The 18820-nt window shown below is 49.7% G+C and overlaps 10 protein-coding genes across 10 annotated transcripts; 6 read left to right on the plus strand and 4 right to left on the minus strand.

Annotated features, from left to right (window-relative positions):
• The first annotated feature begins 106 nt into the window (after positions 1–106).
• On the plus strand, positions 107–1374 carry EDB91DRAFT_280910 (mitochondrial carrier domain-containing protein). The gene is made up of 4 exons (XM_041326698.1): positions 107–206; positions 259–535; positions 585–1215; positions 1267–1374. Exons 1-4 carry the CDS (start codon positions 143–145, stop codon positions 1297–1299), a joined length of 1005 nt encoding a protein of 334 aa, XP_041183930.1. The 5' UTR covers positions 107–142; the 3' UTR covers positions 1300–1374.
• EDB91DRAFT_280926 (PX domain-containing protein) lies at positions 1351–2603 on the minus strand. The gene has a single exon (XM_041326699.1). It carries the CDS (start codon positions 2532–2534, stop codon positions 1449–1451), a length of 1086 nt encoding a protein of 361 aa, XP_041183931.1. The 5' UTR covers positions 2535–2603; the 3' UTR covers positions 1351–1448.
• Positions 2604–2654: 51 nt separating this feature from the next.
• Positions 2655–4359, minus strand: EDB91DRAFT_1097856 (uncharacterized protein). The gene is made up of 6 exons (XM_041317083.1): positions 4051–4359; positions 3845–4003; positions 3586–3785; positions 3286–3534; positions 3059–3235; positions 2655–3002 (listed from the first exon to the last, which is right to left on the minus strand). Exons 1-6 carry the CDS (start codon positions 4298–4300, stop codon positions 2826–2828), a joined length of 1212 nt encoding a protein of 403 aa, XP_041183932.1. The 5' UTR covers positions 4301–4359; the 3' UTR covers positions 2655–2825.
• Positions 4360–4448: 89 nt separating this feature from the next.
• On the plus strand, positions 4449–6780 carry EDB91DRAFT_1214677 (endosome protein). Its single transcript, XM_041320803.1, has 3 exons — positions 4449–4958; positions 5013–6570; positions 6624–6780. The coding sequence occupies exons 1-2, from the start codon at positions 4583–4585 to the stop codon at positions 6536–6538; spliced, it is 1902 nt and encodes a 633-aa protein (XP_041183933.1). The 5' UTR covers positions 4449–4582; the 3' UTR covers positions 6539–6570; positions 6624–6780.
• Positions 6781–9218, minus strand: EDB91DRAFT_1097861 (aspartyl-tRNA synthetase). Its single transcript, XM_041317084.1, has 10 exons — positions 9003–9218; positions 8926–8946; positions 8837–8875; positions 8622–8784; positions 8210–8572; positions 8006–8149; positions 7796–7955; positions 7363–7744; positions 7185–7308; positions 6781–7134 (listed from the first exon to the last, which is right to left on the minus strand). Exons 1-10 carry the CDS (start codon positions 9083–9085, stop codon positions 6859–6861), a joined length of 1755 nt encoding a protein of 584 aa, XP_041183934.1. The 5' UTR covers positions 9086–9218; the 3' UTR covers positions 6781–6858.
• Positions 9219–9480: 262 nt separating this feature from the next.
• Positions 9481–11223, plus strand: EDB91DRAFT_1097865 (pyridoxal phosphate-dependent transferase). Its single transcript, XM_041317085.1, has 6 exons — positions 9481–9732; positions 9785–9894; positions 9950–10078; positions 10147–10368; positions 10421–10971; positions 11027–11223. Exons 1-6 carry the CDS (start codon positions 9627–9629, stop codon positions 11181–11183), a joined length of 1275 nt encoding a protein of 424 aa, XP_041183935.1. The 5' UTR covers positions 9481–9626; the 3' UTR covers positions 11184–11223.
• A 51-nt stretch (positions 11224–11274) lies between these two features.
• On the plus strand, positions 11275–12878 carry EDB91DRAFT_281137 (uncharacterized protein). The gene is made up of 2 exons (XM_041326700.1): positions 11275–11456; positions 11512–12878. The coding sequence occupies exons 1-2, from the start codon at positions 11355–11357 to the stop codon at positions 12865–12867; spliced, it is 1458 nt and encodes a 485-aa protein (XP_041183936.1). The 5' UTR covers positions 11275–11354; the 3' UTR covers positions 12868–12878.
• On the minus strand, positions 12879–15574 carry EDB91DRAFT_1277671 (Mpp10 protein; the record flags this gene model as incomplete). The annotated part of the gene is made up of 7 exons (XM_041324680.1): positions 12879–13609; positions 13663–14168; positions 14226–14293; positions 14325–14583; positions 14634–15040; positions 15108–15369; positions 15430–15574. The coding sequence occupies 7 exons, from the start codon at positions 15572–15574 to the stop codon at positions 13238–13240; spliced, it is 2019 nt and encodes a 672-aa protein (XP_041183937.1). The 3' UTR covers positions 12879–13237.
• Positions 15575–15622: 48 nt separating this feature from the next.
• Positions 15623–16513, plus strand: EDB91DRAFT_281169 (uncharacterized protein; the record flags this gene model as incomplete). Its single annotated transcript, XM_041326701.1, has 3 exons — positions 15623–15938; positions 15994–16268; positions 16327–16513. The coding sequence occupies exons 2-3, from the start codon at positions 16062–16064 to the stop codon at positions 16510–16512; spliced, it is 393 nt and encodes a 130-aa protein (XP_041183938.1). The 5' UTR covers positions 15623–15938; positions 15994–16061.
• On the plus strand, positions 16383–18092 carry EDB91DRAFT_1097888 (uncharacterized protein). Its single transcript, XM_041317086.1, has one exon. The coding sequence runs from the start codon at positions 16635–16637 to the stop codon at positions 17838–17840; it is 1206 nt and encodes a 401-aa protein (XP_041183939.1). The 5' UTR covers positions 16383–16634; the 3' UTR covers positions 17841–18092.
• Positions 18093–18820: the final 728 nt, after the last annotated feature.

Below are 18820 nucleotides of genomic sequence, written 5' to 3' on the forward strand. Positions count from 1 at the left end.
CCGGACGTTGCCGTGTTCCGTGCTGACTTATCTGATAATTACTCCGCCGGCGCACCGGGGCCCGGCAGTCAGGCCGTGGCACACGCCTGAATAATAATATTCCGTCACTACTCCTTCTCCGTCCCCAGCGTCGACGAGGAGAATGGATCCGTTCCATGCTAAACTCGCAGCTGCTGCGACAGGGTCGATGATGACCGCACTTACAAGTACGCTGTCATAAGTATTTCCCAATTCACTAATATTTATATTTCAATCCAGTGACTCCTTTTGACGTCTTGAAGACCCGTCTTCAGACCCAACCTAAGGTGCCTCGCTTTTCCCCACCACCATCTAATAAATGCTGTCAGCCAGCGCATATACCTTGCGTCCGAAATATGTCCTCATATGCACGCCCGCTAGCCGCAGAAGAGGTCGTCTGCATTTTCGACCATGGCGTATACCGCACCGAGCGCGTGAATGGGTTTTTGGATGCTGTCCGCCATGTATGGCGAGCAGAAGGTATGAGAGGTTTATGGAAAGGTGCTGGAACGTCTTTGTAAGCTGACCTGACTCATTTCGTGGACACAGTTCTGATGGTGTGATAGACTCATCGGCGTCCCCTCGTCAACGATATACATGCTCACTTATGACCATCTCCTACATAACGTATTCCCTCCACTCATCCCCTCCCCAACATTCGTCCCCCTAGTAGCTGGTATTACTGCTCGCGCTTCCCTTACTTCCCTACTCTCACCACTAGAGCTCATACGAACCAACTTACAATCTACCCCAATATCCCCCGACCAACCACATACACTTTCATCTGTTCTCACTTCTGTGCGGGCACTCGTCCGGAAACAAGGCATAGGCTTCCTTTGGCGTGGTCTCGGCCCCACCTTGTGGCGTGATGTACCCTTTAGTGGCATATATTGGGCGGGCTATGAGGCCTGGAAAAGATTTTTCGAGAGCCGAGGAAAGAAGGGGGCCTACGTCGCCTTTGCCTGCGGTGCTATCAGTGGGACAACCGCGTCATTATTAACGTCACCTTTCGATGTTTTGAAAACCCGACGGCAAGCGCTCCTCATGACTGGAACCATGTCGTCACGGACTACAGCTACAATACCACTGTGCGCGCATATAGTTCGTACTGAAGGCGTCGCTGCCTTGTTTACTGGCATTCTCCCTCGCACAGCCAAGATTGCCCCAGCTTGTGGGATCATGATCGCATGTTTTGAGGTGAGATATCTCTACGCTCATCGAACGTGTGGCTAACCAAATCATTCCTAGGGTGTTGGCAAATTTTTGGAGAAGAAGGACTGAGGCATCGACAGCTACCTAGCTAGACAACTATTATATTCACATGGAGCACTATCATAGTATCATCCACATTACCTCAATGCCTTCTAGATGTTAACTGTATGGTATATGTGTAGCCTTTCATACTTCCCAACTCAACCTGTCCTAATCACTCATCCCAGGCGGTTGAGCTGCTTCTTCGTGCTAATAAGTTTACCTCCGACACGATCAACGTCGTTATTAAGTTCATCCAGCAACTCGTTGTGCACGGCAAGCTCGGCACTAATTGCCTCCCCGAGGTGCCTCTGCCGTTGCAGTATGGGCGTTAGTGCAGCAAGCTGACTTTCTTGCTGCTCCATTTGAGTCTTCTGCAACTGGACGAGACCCTGATCGTCAAGGGGTCTCGTCATCTCCGTCTCTTGAGGTTTCTTAGCACCAAAAACTCGGGTGATTGGTTTACTACTGCTCAGCAGCGCAGCCCGATCCGATTCTGGAACGATAGTGACATTCGTGAAGCCCTGCGAGGAAGGGGCTGCCGTAGGACGGGTGGGCTGTCGGGTGACAGTAACCATCTTTCCCAGCTTCTCACAGTCGTCCTGCAAGCGTGCGACCATGTCTGTACGGCGTTGCAGCTCTCCCTCCGCCATAGCTGCCATGCCGAGTTCCTGCAGGCCCTGCGTGAGCGTGCGCACCCGAGAAAGGGCTTCCGCGAGCTTCTTCTTCGCCTGAACATTTGCAGTATGCGATGCACTGACGTCTCCCCGGTCAGAGAGCGCATCCCGCTTGTTTATGTCTGCGCGGATGTCGCGAATCTTCGCCTGCAGCCCGAGGTGCTCGTCGAGCCAGGAGGAAGAAGAGAACTGCTTGGAGGTGCTGCCTTCAGGCATGGTGCCCAGGCGGCCGACTGGCACGCCCAGGAAGTCGCGTAAGGCATAGCATTCTCGCCATTTGTCATCTTTTGCGCTAATGATGGCGCGCAGGTATGTCTCGAGACCAGCCTGGCGCTCCTCAATCATGCTAGTACTGTCTCTGAACGGACCGCGGAAGATGGCAAGGGCGTTTTTGGGTGGTAGAGGCGCTGGGGGTGAAGAGCCTGTGGACTTTGTGAGTTCTGTGTGTAATTCCACGAACTCGGAGTAGCGTCTCCACATTTGCCATGAGCGGACATGGGCTTGAATTTCAATGCGGTAGACAATGTGAGGCTTAGGATCAGAACGTTCCTCGTGCCCGCGTACGTAGACGGCTTGGATGGCAGTCATGGTGGTTTGTGGTATAATTAGTGCCTTCTGTGCAATGAGGCCGTCGTGTGCCACTAGTTTACACACCCCATGGCCCGCTGTTACTTATAGATACTCGTTCGCAGCGCAGTCTCGCGCGTATTCAACAGAGGTACGGCAACATTATCGTATAATCCTATGACATCTAATGGGTACAGAAAATGCAAAACGTACAACTCGTAGTCAGATCCAGCTAACTGAGACTCGGAAAGCACATAAAATAACGAAACTCCGCGACGAACACCCTCATTCCGCCGACTCGGTGAGCCATGATCATGAGATAATATCTGGAGAGGGCGGTGTGCCCGGGGCGGCGGACATGGACGCAATCTCCTCAACTGACTCGATTGCATCGCCGATGCCCACCTCACCGATAACGTACCGAAGGACATCGCTCAGTGTGATTATGCCAAGCAGGCGTCCTTTCTTTCCGCCTTTCTTCTCTTCCTCCTGCCAAATCATGATTGGCACGAGAAATGTATGGAAAAGTTCGAAGAAAGACTTACATCTCCTTCCACGACTACAAGCCGGTGGACCCTACGCTTCTTGATTAGCTGCAGTAGTGTTCCAAGCGAGTCCCCCGCCGTACAAATCACAACGCCCGGGAAGTCTGGAGAACGTTGATTAAGGGCCTCCGATATCGTAAGGTCGAGAGATTGATATGCTCCTAGACGCACAAGAGTCTGCAAAAGCGATATAAGACTCGGCATTTACATCATGGGATGTGACGCACGATGACATCCACTGTTTCGTACAGGTTCATGACGACACCGTCCTGGTCGATGATTGGGACTGCAGATATGGCACGCTCAGAGAACATATGCACAACGTCAAATACAGGGGTGTCGAGCGTTGCGGTTGCGATCGGCCAGTATGGATTATGAATTTCTTCCGGATTTGGAGGCGGTGGTGTTGATGAGACATAGGTGCCGATGTTGAGTTTCCGGAGCGAGAGATGAAGTTGATGGATTTCTCTCGTGCACTACAAATGTAATGTGAGCGAAGATCTCGTGAGGGGAGGGTATTATGATACATTTATAGAGATAAATTTGAGAAGTCTGTACTGCGTTAGGACAGAAACGATGAGTTCGTGACCTGTTTCTGTGTCATAATCAAGGAGAGGTAATCGGCGGGCATGAGTTTGAATTAAGACTTTGGCAGCCTTGTAGAGGGTGCTATTTGGATGTTCTGCTAGCATTGGAGGCGTGGCTACACCGAGGCTCTTTTCGATATCTTTGGAGCATAAAGGCGTCAGTTGACCGATGTGATCCTGCACGGCACGGCATATGTACCTCGGAGTGATTCTAGCCGAAAGGTCTCCACATCTGCAGCAGCAGCTTCGTAATTTGCAGTGTCGTAATAATATTGAATGAGATGTATTATATCTAGGACTGTAAGCATCCCAGCGAACTTTGATTTTTCGCTGTTCCACAACGGAGCAGAGACGACACCTGTCATGACTGTGAGGAAATTTGAATCGGAGCGATGAAAGGATTACCATTGAGGAGCAAACATTGCAAAGCCTTCTTTACATTCAGTTTGGTATCAAGTACTATCAGCCTGAAGCTGACAGGAAATGCATCGTAGGATGTTCTTCCTTTGAGAAGGTTACGAATGGCATGTAGGGCAGCGTCGTGAGTTTCCTGAGTTTGTACGGGGGGCAATTGAGAAACGGCGCGTCTACGGGTTGATCCCCTTCTTTTGGGCGTCTTCGGAGAGGGGGCAGATGGGGAGAGTGTCGCGTTCATTGTAGCTGCTTTCCCTTCGAGCTCTTCCTTTTACTAAAACAAAGGGTAAAATGCTAATTAGGAGGAGGTGCATTTCCCACGAGTGATTAAAATAATGTATACCCCCCAAATATAGACCCATTTTCGGGAATGTTCGGCTTATACCGACGGACAGTCATTGGATTACGTTCCTGTCTGGCAGCGTAGTTCACCTTCCAACGCTCAAGCAACTTCAAAACAATATTCCAATTCCCCCTCTTCAATTCTGCTCTCTCCCTTAATAATATAATATCCCTTCAGTCCATGGCCAGTATGGCCGCACAGGCCGTCGTCGATGTCAATCACAATGTTGACTACTCGCTGAGTAGCTTACAGACCTCGGGAGATATCTTGATACAGCCCGATCCCCAAGTCTACAATCAGCCTGCACCCGACGCCCTTCTGTTCATATTGCCTTTGCTCATCGTGCTTTCAACGTTTCTTTTCATTCTCTTGCTTTTCCTAGTATGTGTCATATTCGTTCGTAGACGACGTGGTATCGTCCTGCGAGACAGCGATGGTCCTACCGATATGAGTCGAGAGGAACTTATAGACGGAGAAGGTGGCTTTGAAGGCATCGAGTCTCGCTGGCTCGAGAGTGTTTCTGAAGTTGTTCGGCGCTCATATCTCAGAGCAAAAGGTCGGGTTCGTTCCTCGAGTTTTCTGACCCTTCACTCATACGCGGTTCGTTCAGAGTACCAATTGCAATATGCTCCAAACTCGGAGCCCACAGATATCACACTATCCCAATTCCTCTCCATCCAGGAGAAGGGAGTCTCCGCATGGTCCTTCGAGCCCGACTACGAAACTATCAATTCACTTCTTGTTCATGCTCGCACGGAAATTACCTTCCTTCCCGATCCTGCATCTGCCTCATGCGTGCAGTCGAATTTACCCCTCCCCAAATTGAACGAGGTTTACTATTGGGAGGTCAAGATGTTTGATCTCCCTGAAACCACTACAGTTGCCGTTGGGCTGGCTACCAAACCGTACCCACCTTTCCGACTTCCTGGTCAGAATCCTTTCTCTGTCGCCTACCATTCCACCGGTGACAAGTGTTACAATTATCCCTTCACCGCATCGCCATTCGGACCCGTGCTCAAAGAAGGCGATGTTCTAGGCATCGGTTATCGTCCTCGCACAGGAACCGTGTTTTTCACCAGAAACGGTCGTAAGATGGAAGATGCTTTCATCGGCCTCAGTCGTTACAATCTATTTCCCACGATCGGGGGAGACGGCCCATGCAGTGTCCATGTCAACCTTGGTCAAGCTGGTTTCGTCTTTATCGAGGCAAACGTGAAGAAGTGGGGTTTAGCACCCACCGTGGGAACTCTTGCTCCTCCACCTGCATATGGGAGCGAACGAGGTAGCATTTTATTGGACGTTGGGGGTGGCGTACGACCTATCGCACCAATTATTTCTCCGCCAAGCACTTCTTCCACGCCCCGCAGACGCTCTCACCGCTCCCGGAGACCAAGCAATCCACTATCGGTGTCATCTGTTCCCGTTTCTTCCCCACTTAGAGGCGCTCCCATATCATCATATGCCGGGGAGCCTAGTACTCCTCCCCCACCAATCACACCTATCGTTGAAGAGCCTGAGTGTGCGGGCCCCTCAACTGGCCAAGGGTATTTGTCTCCAACGGATTTACCCTTCCACACTCCACCAGACCACAGCCTTCCTTTGTATCCTACGCCAGAAGGCGACAGCGAGCAGGAGGGTGGAGAAGACACTCCTTCCCAGTCGCCTACCTCCTCTCGTTCACAATCGCCGGAAAGCGAAGGTGCCGCAGGTGCGAGCAGCCTTTTTAGTATCCCTCGCTTCCGGCGCGAATCTTTCACTCACTTCCTGGCCGCGATGCAACACGCAGGTTCAGACTTGACCATTCAGGTGCATCCGCCCCCCGATTCGCCCCGTTCGCCAAATCCACCCACGCCCAATCAACGTGACATTCACCTGCAGGCTTTCACTAGCTCTGCGTCGACACTGAGAGAAGGATCGGATGATGCGTTGGAAGCGGCATCTCCGACGTTTATGAGACGTGATCCCCCTGCGTATTCACCTCTGGATGCATTCACGTATGCGGAGGGCGTTCATATTGACTTACCTGCCGATGTGATTGCTGCAGCTTTGGAAGGGGGTAGCATTCCTGCTAGTGCAATTGGCCAGGGGAACAGCGACCGGTCGGAGAGGCGTCGGAGCCGACGAGACAGACGGTGACATACGAGGTTGTTTATGATTGGATTATGATGGTGAGTCCCAAGGCCTTCGACTTCAGAATTTCATCTGAATGCGAAAATGTCAGTATCATTTGCCCTGTGCAATGCTCTGTAAATTCGTTGCGAATGTCCATCTGTGCTCTACATTTACTACCCACATATTTCATGTATTACATGGACGCTTCTCGCTTCCACTTCACAATTTAATTCGATACAACACTCAGCATATGGGGTAGGGTGACTTTCGAAGTAACGTTACAAATGTGGGACATCATTTATTCGTTTCAATTTATGTATCATGATGTGTATTCCGTGAACCCTCTAAGGCTCAAGACGCTTGGGGTCTCTTGGGAAGAGGGAGGCACGTCTAACGTTGTTCAGCTTCAAGAACAGCATGAGCACCCGCTCGAGGCCGATGCCTCCTCCGCCATGCGGAGGGCATCCCATACGGAATGCATCGACATAGCCTCTCATACTCTCTGGATCGACACCTTTTGCTCGCATTTGCTGGCAGAGGAACTCAGGGTCATGGATACGTTGTGCCCCGGAAAGAATTTCCTCGCCACGCATGAAGAAGTCATAAGAGTTGGTGAGGGTCTGGATGTAAAGGTGAGAACTGGGTCAATACAGTAGATGCATTCACTCACTGGGTCATTAGGGTCAGGCATGGTATAAAACGGACGAAGCTCGAGAGGGAATTTGTCGATGATGAAGTAATCGGTATCATACTTGGCCTTTACAATCCGTCCAAGCCTCTTCTCGTTCTCCGTGCTAACCCACGATGTCAGTGAATTTACTGTTGAAATGAAATTTCAAACTACCCACTTGATATCATCTAAAATCTCCCGGTCAACGCCATCCTCAACGAGAAGGTTCACCGCCTCTCTAAACGTCAGAGTCAAGGTCTCCTCTCTCCACTTGAACTCCTCCGCCTCGAACTGCTTGCCAACCACTGCGATCTCCTTTGCATACCTCTCTTTGAGACCCTTGAAGATAGTCTTTAACATTCCGTCGAGGACCTCTTTCACCTCGTGGTAGTGCTCTTCAATCGTCATCTCCAGATCAAGACCGATGAACTCGGTGAGATGTCGGTGGGTATTCGAGTCCTCAGCACGAAAAACGGGTCCGATCTCATAGACTCGCTCAAAGTCGGCGGCGATAGCCATCTGCTTCGCCAGTTGAGGGGACTGTGCGAGAAATGCATTGCCTGAAAAATGGGCGAGTTAACGATACGAATAAGTTAATAAAAGTAGCGAACCTTTGAAGTATCCAACCTTAAAGACGGATGCCCCTGATTCGGTAGCTGCTCCTTGCAATTTCGGGCTGTGAATCTCGGTGAAGCCGTTATTGTTGAGGTATTCACGGAACAAATCTCCAATGGCGTGTTGAAGCTTGAAAATTGCTTGATTTGTTTGTGTCTACAGGTCAAGTGAGGAAGCAATCATGAAATAGAGATGAACGAGCAAACCCGAAGATCGATGATACGGTTGTTCAAGCGGGTCTCCAATAGAACTCTGTTGAACTGTCCCTCGACCTCAGGGGCAGTTTCTGATCTGGATGCATCCTCAAGAGAGAATGGCAATCGACCTTCGACGCCTGAAACCAGCCAGAGCTAAAGAAGGAGGGATAGTAAGGTCAAGGGGGTTAAGGAGGGAAAACTCGAGGCGCATACCTCGCTAACATGTATTTCAACGTCATCAATCGAGCAGCTTTTAATGGATTCCGGCGACTTCACTACTGTTCCAAGAATGAGGACTATGCTCTCGTCGGAGAGACTAGCAGCCCATTTGACCATCTGTTTGCTGACTTGCTTGTCGTTGACGGCAAGCATGGCCTGAATTGTGTCGGTCCGTTGACGAAGATTGAGGAACACCATTCTGTTTCCCTGAAGACGTGAAGTTTGAATCCGGGCACGAATAAGAACGTGCTCGGAATCATTCTTTGCACTGAGAGTCGCAATGTCAGTCCGCTTGCGATTGGGGCGAGACTGGGATTGATGCAGAGGCAGTTTGCCATAGTGCGCCGCTGCGTAGTCCTGTGATCGTCGATCAGTGAGTGAAACGAATACACGGCAACTAATTTACGGGCTCTTCTGCTGCTGCCCTGGCCTGCTCAGCCTCCTTGACCTTCGCGGCTTTCTCTGCTTTCTTTCGAGCTTTCTCCTCCTCCTTTGCTTTCTTCTTTAAAGCACTTTTAGTCTGACCTTCCTGGTCGCCCTCGCCTTCTGCTGACGGCCTGTCGCTGGGTCTTGTCCAGGACATGGGTAAGAATATGCGTCAAAACGAAATTACTAACATACTCGGATTCATTTGGGCCATTCAAGCTGTCTTTGGGTGGCCTGCCAGGATCGATGAGTATCTTTACGCAGCGTCAACATTATTGCCTTACGGCAGTAGGGCCGAGTCCTCTCTGCCAACGGAAGTCAGAAAGATCAGTTCATTCATTCTCTCGACTAATAACAGTACCTCGCATCTTCGCCTTTGTGAGGCACTATGTTTTCTACGGCGTGTTTAACCGTTTCCTTTACTTTATCAACGATATCGGGCATGATGGAAGATGAATGGATGAATGATCGAGTCGAGTCGAGTCAAGTGCTCCAAAGCATTCTTGATCTTATCAAACATCCTACGTGATCTGTATGCAATTGTTGTGATGCTCCAATTTGAACCTGTCTAGGACTATTTCAGGACCTCTTCTAAGGTGCTATTGAGATGCAATTGTAACCCTAGAATGGGGTTAGGTTTAAAAGTATTACTAATTCCCCGGCCGTTTGCCGTGTGATACGTTCACATAGATGTGAATGAACGAAATGTCTATGCGGGAATTTAGCTAGCAGTGGGCTCTTACTTGTCAACCAACGCGCATTGATCTCTGTGCTACTAGTGCTGTAGAGTATCCAAATGATGCGGTGCTTGAGCATCATGTTTCAGCGCAAACCTACGTCCTAATCGGCGCTCTACCTCCGAAATCGGCAAAGCTCGCCGCTCACAGCATCACATAAAAGTTTACTGTCGTTCCTCTAACAATAACCGCTCAAATCCCTCTTCTTCATTCCCTCTTTATACTTTCCACCTAACCTTAGACGACTAATGCTGGCCATTAATGCTGCTCGTCGTGCGCCTGCCGTTTTGCGCAGTGCTGCACCTCTTTCGACTTGGTCAGCCGTTCCAGCCGGTCCTCCTGACCCAATCCTCGGTGCGGACTGTGTTGCACGAAAATGACAGCATTGATTAACTTGGATCCACAGGCATTACTGAGGCGTTCAAAGCCGACAAAGATCCTCGCAGAATCAACCTTGGTGTCGGTGCATACAGAGATGAGAACGGCAAGCCGTACGTTTTGAACGCGGTCAAGAAGGTCTGTTGGTAATAGTGCTATTGCTATGCAACACTGACTGTATCTTGTCTGGCAGGCTGAAGAGAATATTGCTGCTGCCAAACTCGACAAGGAGTATCTCCCAATCACCGGTTTGGCTGGTTTCACTAGCAACGCAGCTAAACTAGCGTATGGCGTCGACAGCGTACCGCTGAACCAAAATGCGGTAAGTGAGCTGTGTTTAAAATCCGCAAGCGTTCCTATGTTTTGACACTGACACCGCGACTTCCGCAGGTTGCTGTGACCCAGTCTATCTCTGGAACTGGTGCTCTGAGAATAGGTGGTACTTTCCTAGCAAGACACTACCCGCACTCCAAAACTATCTATGTCCCGACACCCACATGGGGCAACCACATACCTCTCTTTAAGGATTCTGGACTAGAGGTTAAATATTACAGGTATTTTGACAAGAAAACTGTCGGTCTCGACTTTGAGGGCTTGAAGGAGGACCTGAAAGTATGGCAACTCGATTCATGTAATGTGCTATACATGTTGACGCAATTTTTAGAATGCCCCAGAAGGTGCTATTGTGTTGCTGCATGCTTGCGCACACAACCCTACTGGTGTTGATCCCACTCAGGCACAATGGAAAGATATTTCGGACATCGTTGCTGAGAAGAAGCTTTTCCCTTTCTTCGACATGGCTTACCAGGGCTTCGCTTCGGGCTCGACTGATCGTGACGCATTTGCTGTTCGGTACTTTGTCTCGCAAGGTCACCAGATCGCACTCTCGCAGTCGTTCGCGAAGAACATGGGTCTGTATGGAGAGCGTGTCGGTGCCTTCTCTCTTACTACCGCCAGTGAGGAGGAGAAGAAGCGGGTGGACAGTCAATTGAAGATCATTGTGCGCCCGATGTATTCGAACCCTCCGCTGCATGGTGCCCACATTGCCAACACGATCCTGTCGAATCCTGAACTTTACCAAGAATGGGAGGGTGAAGTGAAGGGCATGGCGGACCGCATCATCAACATGCGTGAACGCTTATACCAGCTATTGAGTAATAGCTTCCAGACCCCTGGGGAATGGAGCCACGTAAAGAGCCAGATTGGCATGTTCAGGTTAGTGTATAACCAAATAACAGTCGTGCTTGTACAGACTTGTTTTCATTTGCAGCTTTACCGGTCTTAATACGGAGCAATGCAAGACTCTTGCGGAGAAGGCGCACATTTATATGACAATGGATGGACGTATCTCGATGGCAGGATTGAATGGTAGGAACATTGAGTACTTCGCTCAGAGCGTGGACGCAGCTGTTAGAGGTAACTTGTAGACTGCCGATAATATATTTCCTTTTTGGGTTGATTGATCTCCTCGTACGTGTGGTGATTTTTTGTTAAGTCCTCGGAGTGACCTAGGCAGCAATTGAATTGAATGGAATTCAAAAAAAATTCTGGGGTGGAATGTGGTTCAAGTAAGATTTATCGTTGTAATCACAGCTCTCATGTCCAGTCCATCTACTCCTACAAAACTCATTCCAGGTGCTTGGCCAGAACTTGCTCGACCTTTTGTCAAGCTGCCTCCCGGAATTTATTCATCCGCCTCGGTACGTACTTACTGAAACTAGGTGGTAATCTCCGTTCAACTGAGGTTCTGAGCAGGGTCGGACAACCTCACGAAACGTTGGGCAAGAGAACACTGCCTCGCCCAGGCAGAACACCCCTGAAATGCCTACCGCGAGTGCAGCGGGTGACCGTCCCCTGAGCATTATGGTGCCACCATCGGCGTATTGCCCGTTCAGCACGGACTCGCTTGACCTCCCAGCCCCGATTACCTCGTACATCGGGAAGAAATTCATGCCAGAGTTTTCTCATGAACATGCAAGCTGCAGTGTACCGTCTACTCCTGGTCTTGACGCTACCCCATCTTCCAGCAACTTCTCGTCTAATCCAAACGCTATGGCTTCTCCAACACATAGCCATTTCGCAACAATGCCTGTCACCCCTCAAGCACATGATAATTGCGACAATGCTACCATACCCATAGTTGAACCACGAGCGAGCATGACGCTGATGACGGACCCACCAAAGCTACCAGATACAAATCTATGGTTGTCTGCTGGATCTAGCTGGCTCACTGACTTCGGTGGAAACACAGAGACAGACCACATATTCCGTAATACTCTCTTCGGCGCACTTCCTTCCCTAAGCGCCCAAAGCAGCCCACTCACTTTGAGTATCACATCCCCCGCTTCTAATTTTCCCGCGGCATTCTTACCGAACATGTCTTCATCCTTCGCCAGTACCCCGATCTCGTCTCCCTCTGCACCTTCTTCTCTCCATTGTATATCTTCAGTCTATTCACCAACTGCAGCATGCCTGGCATTGTCACCGACCTCCACTGCAGCCTTTCCTTCTAGCATCGACAGTTTTGAGCGATGGCGTGAAGACGTCACAGTCCAAATGAGGGGACGGGAGACCATGCCACAGACCCCTTCTGCAGACGACACTGGTTCAAGCGTGGAGCACACCGAACGCGCCGGCCAGCCTCCTGGCATAAACCGGAGAGCGGTGAATCCGCGCGTAACAAAGTCAAAAACATTCTTGCAGAAGGCCAAGAAATTTGGCGGGCGCTTTAGACGCTTCGTAACGCGCGCCAAAAGAAGTAAATGGCAGGCCGCCATCGAAGCTGACGCTATCTTTGGGCTAAACACTCATACAGGAAGTGACGACGGGAGCATCGTGGTCATTTCCGCACATCCGCCGCCATACGGCACACGCCCCGCTGCGCCGACCCCATTGCATAGCCCTGAGCAGCGCAGGAGGTCGATGCCTATGCTCTCTCCGCATTATGTCTTGGTTAGAGAACGTGCCTCCCGGAGCGCTGAGGGGCATGTTGAGATACCTCTTACGGCACCCCCTGCGAGGGGACCTTCAGAGTCCATTGTCCCAAAAGTTCCTACTCGTCGGTTTTCTCTCGCAGCGTTCTCAAATCTCGCATCGCTCAAAAGACCCTGAGACGGACCTGGCACCGGATTTTTACTCGATCGTTCTCAAATTTAGATGTACTGCATGTCGGACGTCCCTTTCCCAGCTTTCCTGTCTGAACATTTCTTCTAGATTACATCCCTTTTCTGTATTATAGCTTGACTGTACAACCCCGCCCATGGAGTGGCTTCTTGATTTCGTATTGCATATCCGAATAGACAGTGTGGACATGTTGAAGTTCATAGGTATGAACGACTACATCCCAGTAATGAATTTTCTCCTTGCGCTCAAAGAATGTCATTTCCTAAAGTATGCAGGTATGCAGAATGCGCGGACGATGGAGGAAGCTGGGGGGTGGTGCCAAACGACTACATACCGTAACCAACAGTAAACTGATGTGCTAACTCTTCCCCTTGACGCTTTTGCTCTTCAAAACATCCCTGGTCTTTTTGCCAACCACCGTGACACCTTTACCTGACTTAACCACGTTCTTCAGAGCAGCGTCCTTTTGTTTTTTTACGCCTTTCATTTTGGCATACTTATCAACGCTCTTGTCGAGAGCATCCCGCGTCTTCCTCCTCGCCTTTCTTTCTTTCGCACGTAGTGTCCGCTTTTCCGCGGGTGTAAGCTCACTACGAGCGCGAGGATCAGAAGACGCAGTTTTGAAAATCTCCTCTGGAGCAAGCATAGAAGTCATGGATTTGCTGGTAGGAAGCGCCGATTCCAAAGTAGCCGCGGAAACGTTGGAGATTGTCGATATACTGGCTTTCGGCTGTCGGTATTTTAGCGTCATGTCCACATGATGATAGAAGTGAAGACACGTACCGCTCTTGGAGTGTAATGCGCGTTGCAAAGTGCATCCAGCTTGCTGCATATACTATCCCATAAGTTTGTGATTTCGTCATGCTCCTTCTTGAGCCGACCATCTCTGTCGTCGCCTCCCGTACCACCATTCTGGGCAGCGACGTAATCGTCCTCGTAGATCTGAGCAAGCGAATGAGACGACTTGGTATCCTGGAGTTCAAAGAATCGCGACGGGAGAAAAGGCTTATCGTCGACAGGGCGGATCCGCGTGACATCGTCGAATCTGCCGTCCACTATGCGAGCTTTTATTCGCTCTTCGAGTCCCTGGACGACAGCTTCAGTGATAACGGGTACCGCTTTCATCGTTCGTTCAAACTCTAGATCTTCTTGCAGCAAAGAATCTTGAGGCCGCGATTTCGAGGTAGCTTCCCCCATTAACACCCAGTCCTTCTTAGCGACATTCTCTGCCTCCAGCTCCTTGATCTGTGCTTGCAGTGCTGCCATACGTTTTTCATAAGTGGTCATATCTGTAACCAGGTTGTGAAAGATACCTCAACATGAAGCATGAATGTGATCGGCCTTACTGGAATCTGGTTCATCTTCCTCCGCGAATAAGTCATCCTTCAGTCTTTCAATGGTAGGCGCGACCTTGCTCATCTTCGTCTTCATCTTCATCTTCATACTCATCCGGTGATGACTCTTCGACCTCGGCTTCCATCATGAACTCGTCTGGATCTTCGTAGTACATCTGAAGTCCACTCTCGTCATCAGGATCGAGGTCCTCCATCAAGCCAGACACTGGCAGGCCCTTGCCTTTTGCCTTGATACTTTTCACTCGGACCTGCTCACTGAATCGTACTTTCGACTTCGAAGAAGATGCATTCGTGATAGCTTTCGAGCTGGAGCCTTTGACACCATCGAAGAAATCTCTATAGAACGGCTCTGTGTGTCATGTGAGATACGCGTGAAAATAAAAATACGACACTGCATACCTGCGCCGTCTTCCGAAGCATCCTCATCAAGGTCCTGGACATCATCTACTGGCCTGAAGAGATCAATACTGTCACCTTCGTCATCGGACTCATCTTCGTCAGAATTTCGTCCTAGTCGGCCACGGGAAACAGCAGCTGTTTCGGCCTCTTCCGTTTCACGGTTGAATGCGTCAAGACTGAAGAAATTGTCGTCAAGGTCCGAATTCCGTGACTTTGCGGCTGTACGTTTTAAAGAGGGTTTGGCCTTGACGACGTCAAAAAGGGACGGATGAGGATCTAATTCGTCCTCCTCGTCTTCAGACACTTCCTCGCGAAGGTCAGTCATTTCTTCTGCCCCACCGGTGTCTTCATCCGAACCATCCGAATCCCTCAGAATCCTCACTTGCTTCTGACCCCTCGTCACCTTCCTCATCTTCCGGATCATCGTGCATCCCGTCTGGCAACTCTATGTCGTCTTCAGTCTCTCCCTCTAACAGCTGAAGATTATTGCAAAGAGGTGCAGCTCTAAGATCCAGCTGCTGCCAAATTTGATCTTCATTCATACCCTCGATGAAAAGTGAGGGTAGTGGCGTATCTTTTATCGTGATCTTCTTCGGGGGTTCCAGGGCAGGACTTGGGCTCCTCTTCCGTTTGGCATTAGCACGAGTTTGTGATCTCGTCTGGGGAGCTTGAGACTGTCTGAGTGAAGACAAAAGTTCCTCGATATGAGGCAGAGAAGTGGGTTCCGACTGCAAAGCTATAAACTACTCAGCACGGTCCGTGTACATACTACGGATATTGAATTGGGTCTGCTCACCAAGGTCGAATATGAATTTGGTTGCACGGAGAGCTATGGCTTGCAGCTCAGCAGTGGCAACTGCCAAAGATTCGGGCTTTTCTTCGATGAAAGAAGAGAGATCATGGAGTTCTCTTGGCAGAACGACCTTTGATTCGATTTGCATTGCAGACCTGCTGGACAGCGTATACCCAAGGTACACCATCCAAATCTTGAAATTTACATATGTGTTGCCAAATCCGTCTGTTTGCGAGTGCTTATCCAAGTGGACTCACTTCAGGTTCTAACTTCTAGGGTCAGAGATGTCTAGAGACTGGCAATGATAGCAAATCTGTTCGGTCCGACATTTGCTATCTCGCACTATGAAACTAAAGATTATATCATACGAGTTGCCGTCCTGGTGAACTTTGCTTGAAATTCCGAAATGCGCGACTCGCCTCGTGGCTGACTCGGAGTGGCTCATTCGACGGTATCCTAGGCCTGACCGGTCAACCCTTCATCCGTCCTTGTGCTGCTGCAATAGTATGGAGGTTGAGTTTTTTGTAGGAAGTGTTGATGATCAACGCAACACCAACTCACATCAAGGAGCCCACAGCGGACAGACTCGGAGGGGCAGTAATGTCCCTACGTCATCGCCTGCTTCTACTCGCTGTATGATCATATCTGACCTTCAGTGGAAAATCTTCCAGCTCGTCGACGACACGGACCTCTCGAGAAATAAGACGCTGCTGGCGCTTGCTTTGACGTGCAAGCCATTCACTGGACCTGCACTGGACCTTTTGTGGCAAGGCCTGTGTGGGCTTGCACCACTTATCAGATGTCTCCCACAAAGCCTGTGGAAACCTGTGGAAGGAAAACTGGTAAGTCAAACTCTGGATCACAACTCGAGAACTTATCAAATATCACTCGATTCACCAGGAAATTCAAAGAGCCATGACTTTCGATGACTGGTGTATTTTTTGCAAATACAATCATCGTGTCCATTCACTCAACACATCAGTCGATGGGGTGATTCCGGTTGGTACCGGAATATGGCGTACCCTCAGCTGTCCTCCCTTCTCCCTTCCCGTTGCTCCCAAACTTGACGTCTCTCATTTGGAGTGAGGCTGCCAGCGAGACATTTCCATGCATCCGATTGTTTATAACCCCAAAATTGACGAAAACTCGATATCTCCAAAGATATCATCTTTGGTCTATCCGAACAGTCCATTTTGTCATCTATCCCAATGCTGTGCCCTTCTGTTTCGAATTTCAGTGTTGATCTCAACATTGAATCAGGAGACATGTCGACCACGTTGCAATACTGGTCTCATCTATCATCGGTGAGCACTGGAGAACTTTCCGAGGCAGCCATACTACACCTGTCCAATTTGCCCTCACTCCAATATCTAAAATTCCGCTTACCTCTATTGCCCATATCTGCGGATACGCGAAAGCTCCTGCAGCGTCCTGCATTCCACGCATTGCGACAACTGGACATCGAGTGCGACACTTTGGAGCTATTAGACACTTTCCTCGAGACACTCTCTATTGCTCTACGAGTACTATCCATTACTATCACTTGCCAAGTGAATACCACACGGGCCCTGCCAGCTTCGATTTCCTGCCTATCCAAAGCATGTGCGCACACCTCACTACAACAGGTGCAAATCAACATTGAGGATTGGTCTTTTGATGGTGATGGTGATGCAATCGGAGCTGCAGCCTTTCAGCCGCTCTATGCCATGCGCAATCTTCGCAAGCTCGACCTCGACGTGGCCGTTTTTGCGCATTTGGATGATGCTGGCCTTCTGCAGATGGCTAAGGCCTGGCCACTCCTGGAAGAGTTTTACTTCAACAAAACAATCTTAAGTCTTCATAATGTCACCCCAAATGCCTTCGTCTCGCTGTTGCAGCATTGCCCATGTTTAGTCTCGGTTGGCATTGCCGTAGACTGGTCTACTATAGACAAACATGACATTTCCCCCAACGTTCCTTACCAAGGATTTACACACGATGCACTATCTCAAGTGTTCTTTGGTGCTTCAAAAATTAGCCATCCGACAAGGATCGCTGCTTTCATCTCAGCCATCGCACCCAACCTAGAATCAATCGAGGCATGGAGCCCTGATTTTCATGGGCATGATCAAGACTTCCACAAATACTCAGGAAGGTGGAATCTTGTCCGGTATTTAATCAAGTCCTTCTCCATGGTCCGTGAGCAGGGGAGGCGAATGATACTGAATGCAGGGGAAGGGACGGATGAAAATGTTCGAGGTCCATGTGGCTGCTACGGGGTTGTACAGCCAGCACAAGAGACAGAAAATCGGGAAACAGCTGTTGGTGGCGACATTGGCTGGGGTGGAGAGGGTCCCAAAGAAGGCAACGGAAGCGAGAGCGATTATATGCCACATTCTGAACACGTCTCGTCGGAGGAAGAGGATGAAGAATGATTCCAGGGGTGGACGATCGTGCACTGAATTCGCCTTGCGCCCTTGACTTTTCCAAATCATAGTACCCGAAGGAAGAATTTAGGCACAGCGCAATTTTACAGACATTCCCGGTACATCCAGAGCTCGCATGTTGTATGATAACATAAACCTGTTGTATTGGAGTCGAAATATATTACGGGGACATGTAGAGTGAGTTGCAGTTCGAAAGGCAGTTTAGATCGGATTTGCCTACTCTATCAAACTCGCGCATCCATCCAATATATTCCGTCTTTTTCGAACGCGGTAGAATTCAGCGACACGCACGACGAGGAGCAGCGGCACTGGATCTGCAATGACGACGCGCACCGTACGAGAAGGAGACAACAAACGGAGAGCAGTAAATGCTAAAAGCGCAACAATACAGGATGACGTAGTGGTCATAATTAACTCGGCTCGCTCGAGTGCACAACGTCAACCTCCAGCCACGCTAACTTGACGTTTCGGACTCGGTTGGATAGAGTACGTCGATGCCAGCTCCAGGAGCGGGCGCTGACGGTGGTAATGGTTCTGCCATTTGCTGATGACAACGCCATTAACTCTGCCCATGCTCTTTCAAACAAGAGCGGCTATGTCAAGTAGTATATTGCTGGAGAATTTAGTCAAGGAAGATACACGTTGCTTACTATCGATTGCAGGAGGGGGGAATGGGTGTATGCTGCTTCAGTAAGTCATCAAAGTTATTCTCTTTAAGCGTAGAGCAAATGTGCATAATGTGCCCGCCCGGGGGATTGAATACTGCAGGGCCAGATTCGACACCCTTCGGCCGACTTCTGCTATTGACAAGAAAACTGAGCTGAACTTTGCCTTCGCTCTTGTCTTGGGCTGCAGTACATCACCCGAAGTAGTGACCGGTTATTTCTTTGGGGATCGTGAACCGACGCCGTCAAAGATGATCGCAAAAGTATAATCCACGCGGTGGAACTCTGGTTAAGGGAAGCAGA

This window comes from Suillus paluster (assembly GCF_016628075.1).
Source record: "Suillus paluster strain FC165 chromosome Unknown EDB91scaffold_2, whole genome shotgun sequence".
Classification (NCBI taxonomy): domain Eukaryota; kingdom Fungi; phylum Basidiomycota; class Agaricomycetes; order Boletales; family Suillaceae; genus Suillus; species Suillus paluster.

Bases quoted from the DNA above. Each gene is read 5' to 3' on its own strand.
- EDB91DRAFT_280910 (XM_041326698.1), top strand. From the start codon at position 143: ATGGATCCGTTCCATGCTAAACTCGCAGCTGCTGCGACAGGGTCGATG. The intron at 207-258 runs GTACGCTGTCAT...ATTTCAATCCAG, and splicing joins GATGATGACCGCACTTACAA to TGACTCCTTTTGACGTCTTG. The intron at 536-584 runs GTAAGCTGACCT...ATGGTGTGATAG, and splicing joins AAAGGTGCTGGAACGTCTTT to ACTCATCGGCGTCCCCTCGT.
- EDB91DRAFT_280926 (XM_041326699.1), bottom strand. From the start codon at position 2,534: ATGACTGCCATCCAAGCCGTCTACGTACGCGGGCACGAGGAACGTTCT.
- EDB91DRAFT_1097856 (XM_041317083.1), bottom strand. From the start codon at position 4,300: ATGAACGCGACACTCTCCCCATCTGCCCCCTCTCCGAAGACGCCCAAA. The intron at 4,004-4,050 runs GTAATCCTTTCA...CAGTCATGACAG, and splicing joins GCAATGTTTGCTCCTCAATG to GTGTCGTCTCTGCTCCGTTG. The intron at 3,003-3,058 runs GTAAGTCTTTCT...ATGATTTGGCAG, and splicing joins TTGTAGTCGTGGAAGGAGAT to GAGGAAGAGAAGAAAGGCGG.
- EDB91DRAFT_1214677 (XM_041320803.1), top strand. From the start codon at position 4,583: ATGGCCAGTATGGCCGCACAGGCCGTCGTCGATGTCAATCACAATGTT. The intron at 4,959-5,012 runs GTCGGGTTCGTT...CGGTTCGTTCAG, and splicing joins CTCATATCTCAGAGCAAAAG to AGTACCAATTGCAATATGCT.
- EDB91DRAFT_1097861 (XM_041317084.1), bottom strand. From the start codon at position 9,085: ATGCCCGATATCGTTGATAAAGTAAAGGAAACGGTTAAACACGCCGTA. The intron at 8,150-8,209 runs GTATGCGCCTCG...CTCCTTCTTTAG, and splicing joins TTGAAATACATGTTAGCGAG to CTCTGGCTGGTTTCAGGCGT. The intron at 7,956-8,005 runs GTTTGCTCGTTC...CTTGACCTGTAG, and splicing joins ACCGTATCATCGATCTTCGG to ACACAAACAAATCAAGCAAT.
- EDB91DRAFT_1097865 (XM_041317085.1), top strand. From the start codon at position 9,627: ATGCTGGCCATTAATGCTGCTCGTCGTGCGCCTGCCGTTTTGCGCAGT. The intron at 9,895-9,949 runs GTCTGTTGGTAA...CTTGTCTGGCAG, and splicing joins TTTTGAACGCGGTCAAGAAG to GCTGAAGAGAATATTGCTGC. The intron at 10,369-10,420 runs GTATGGCAACTC...CGCAATTTTTAG, and splicing joins GCTTGAAGGAGGACCTGAAA to AATGCCCCAGAAGGTGCTAT.
- EDB91DRAFT_281137 (XM_041326700.1), top strand. From the start codon at position 11,355: ATGTCCAGTCCATCTACTCCTACAAAACTCATTCCAGGTGCTTGGCCA. The intron at 11,457-11,511 runs GTACGTACTTAC...GGTTCTGAGCAG, and splicing joins GAATTTATTCATCCGCCTCG to GGTCGGACAACCTCACGAAA.
- EDB91DRAFT_1097888 (XM_041317086.1), top strand. From the start codon at position 16,635: ATGCTGTGCCCTTCTGTTTCGAATTTCAGTGTTGATCTCAACATTGAA.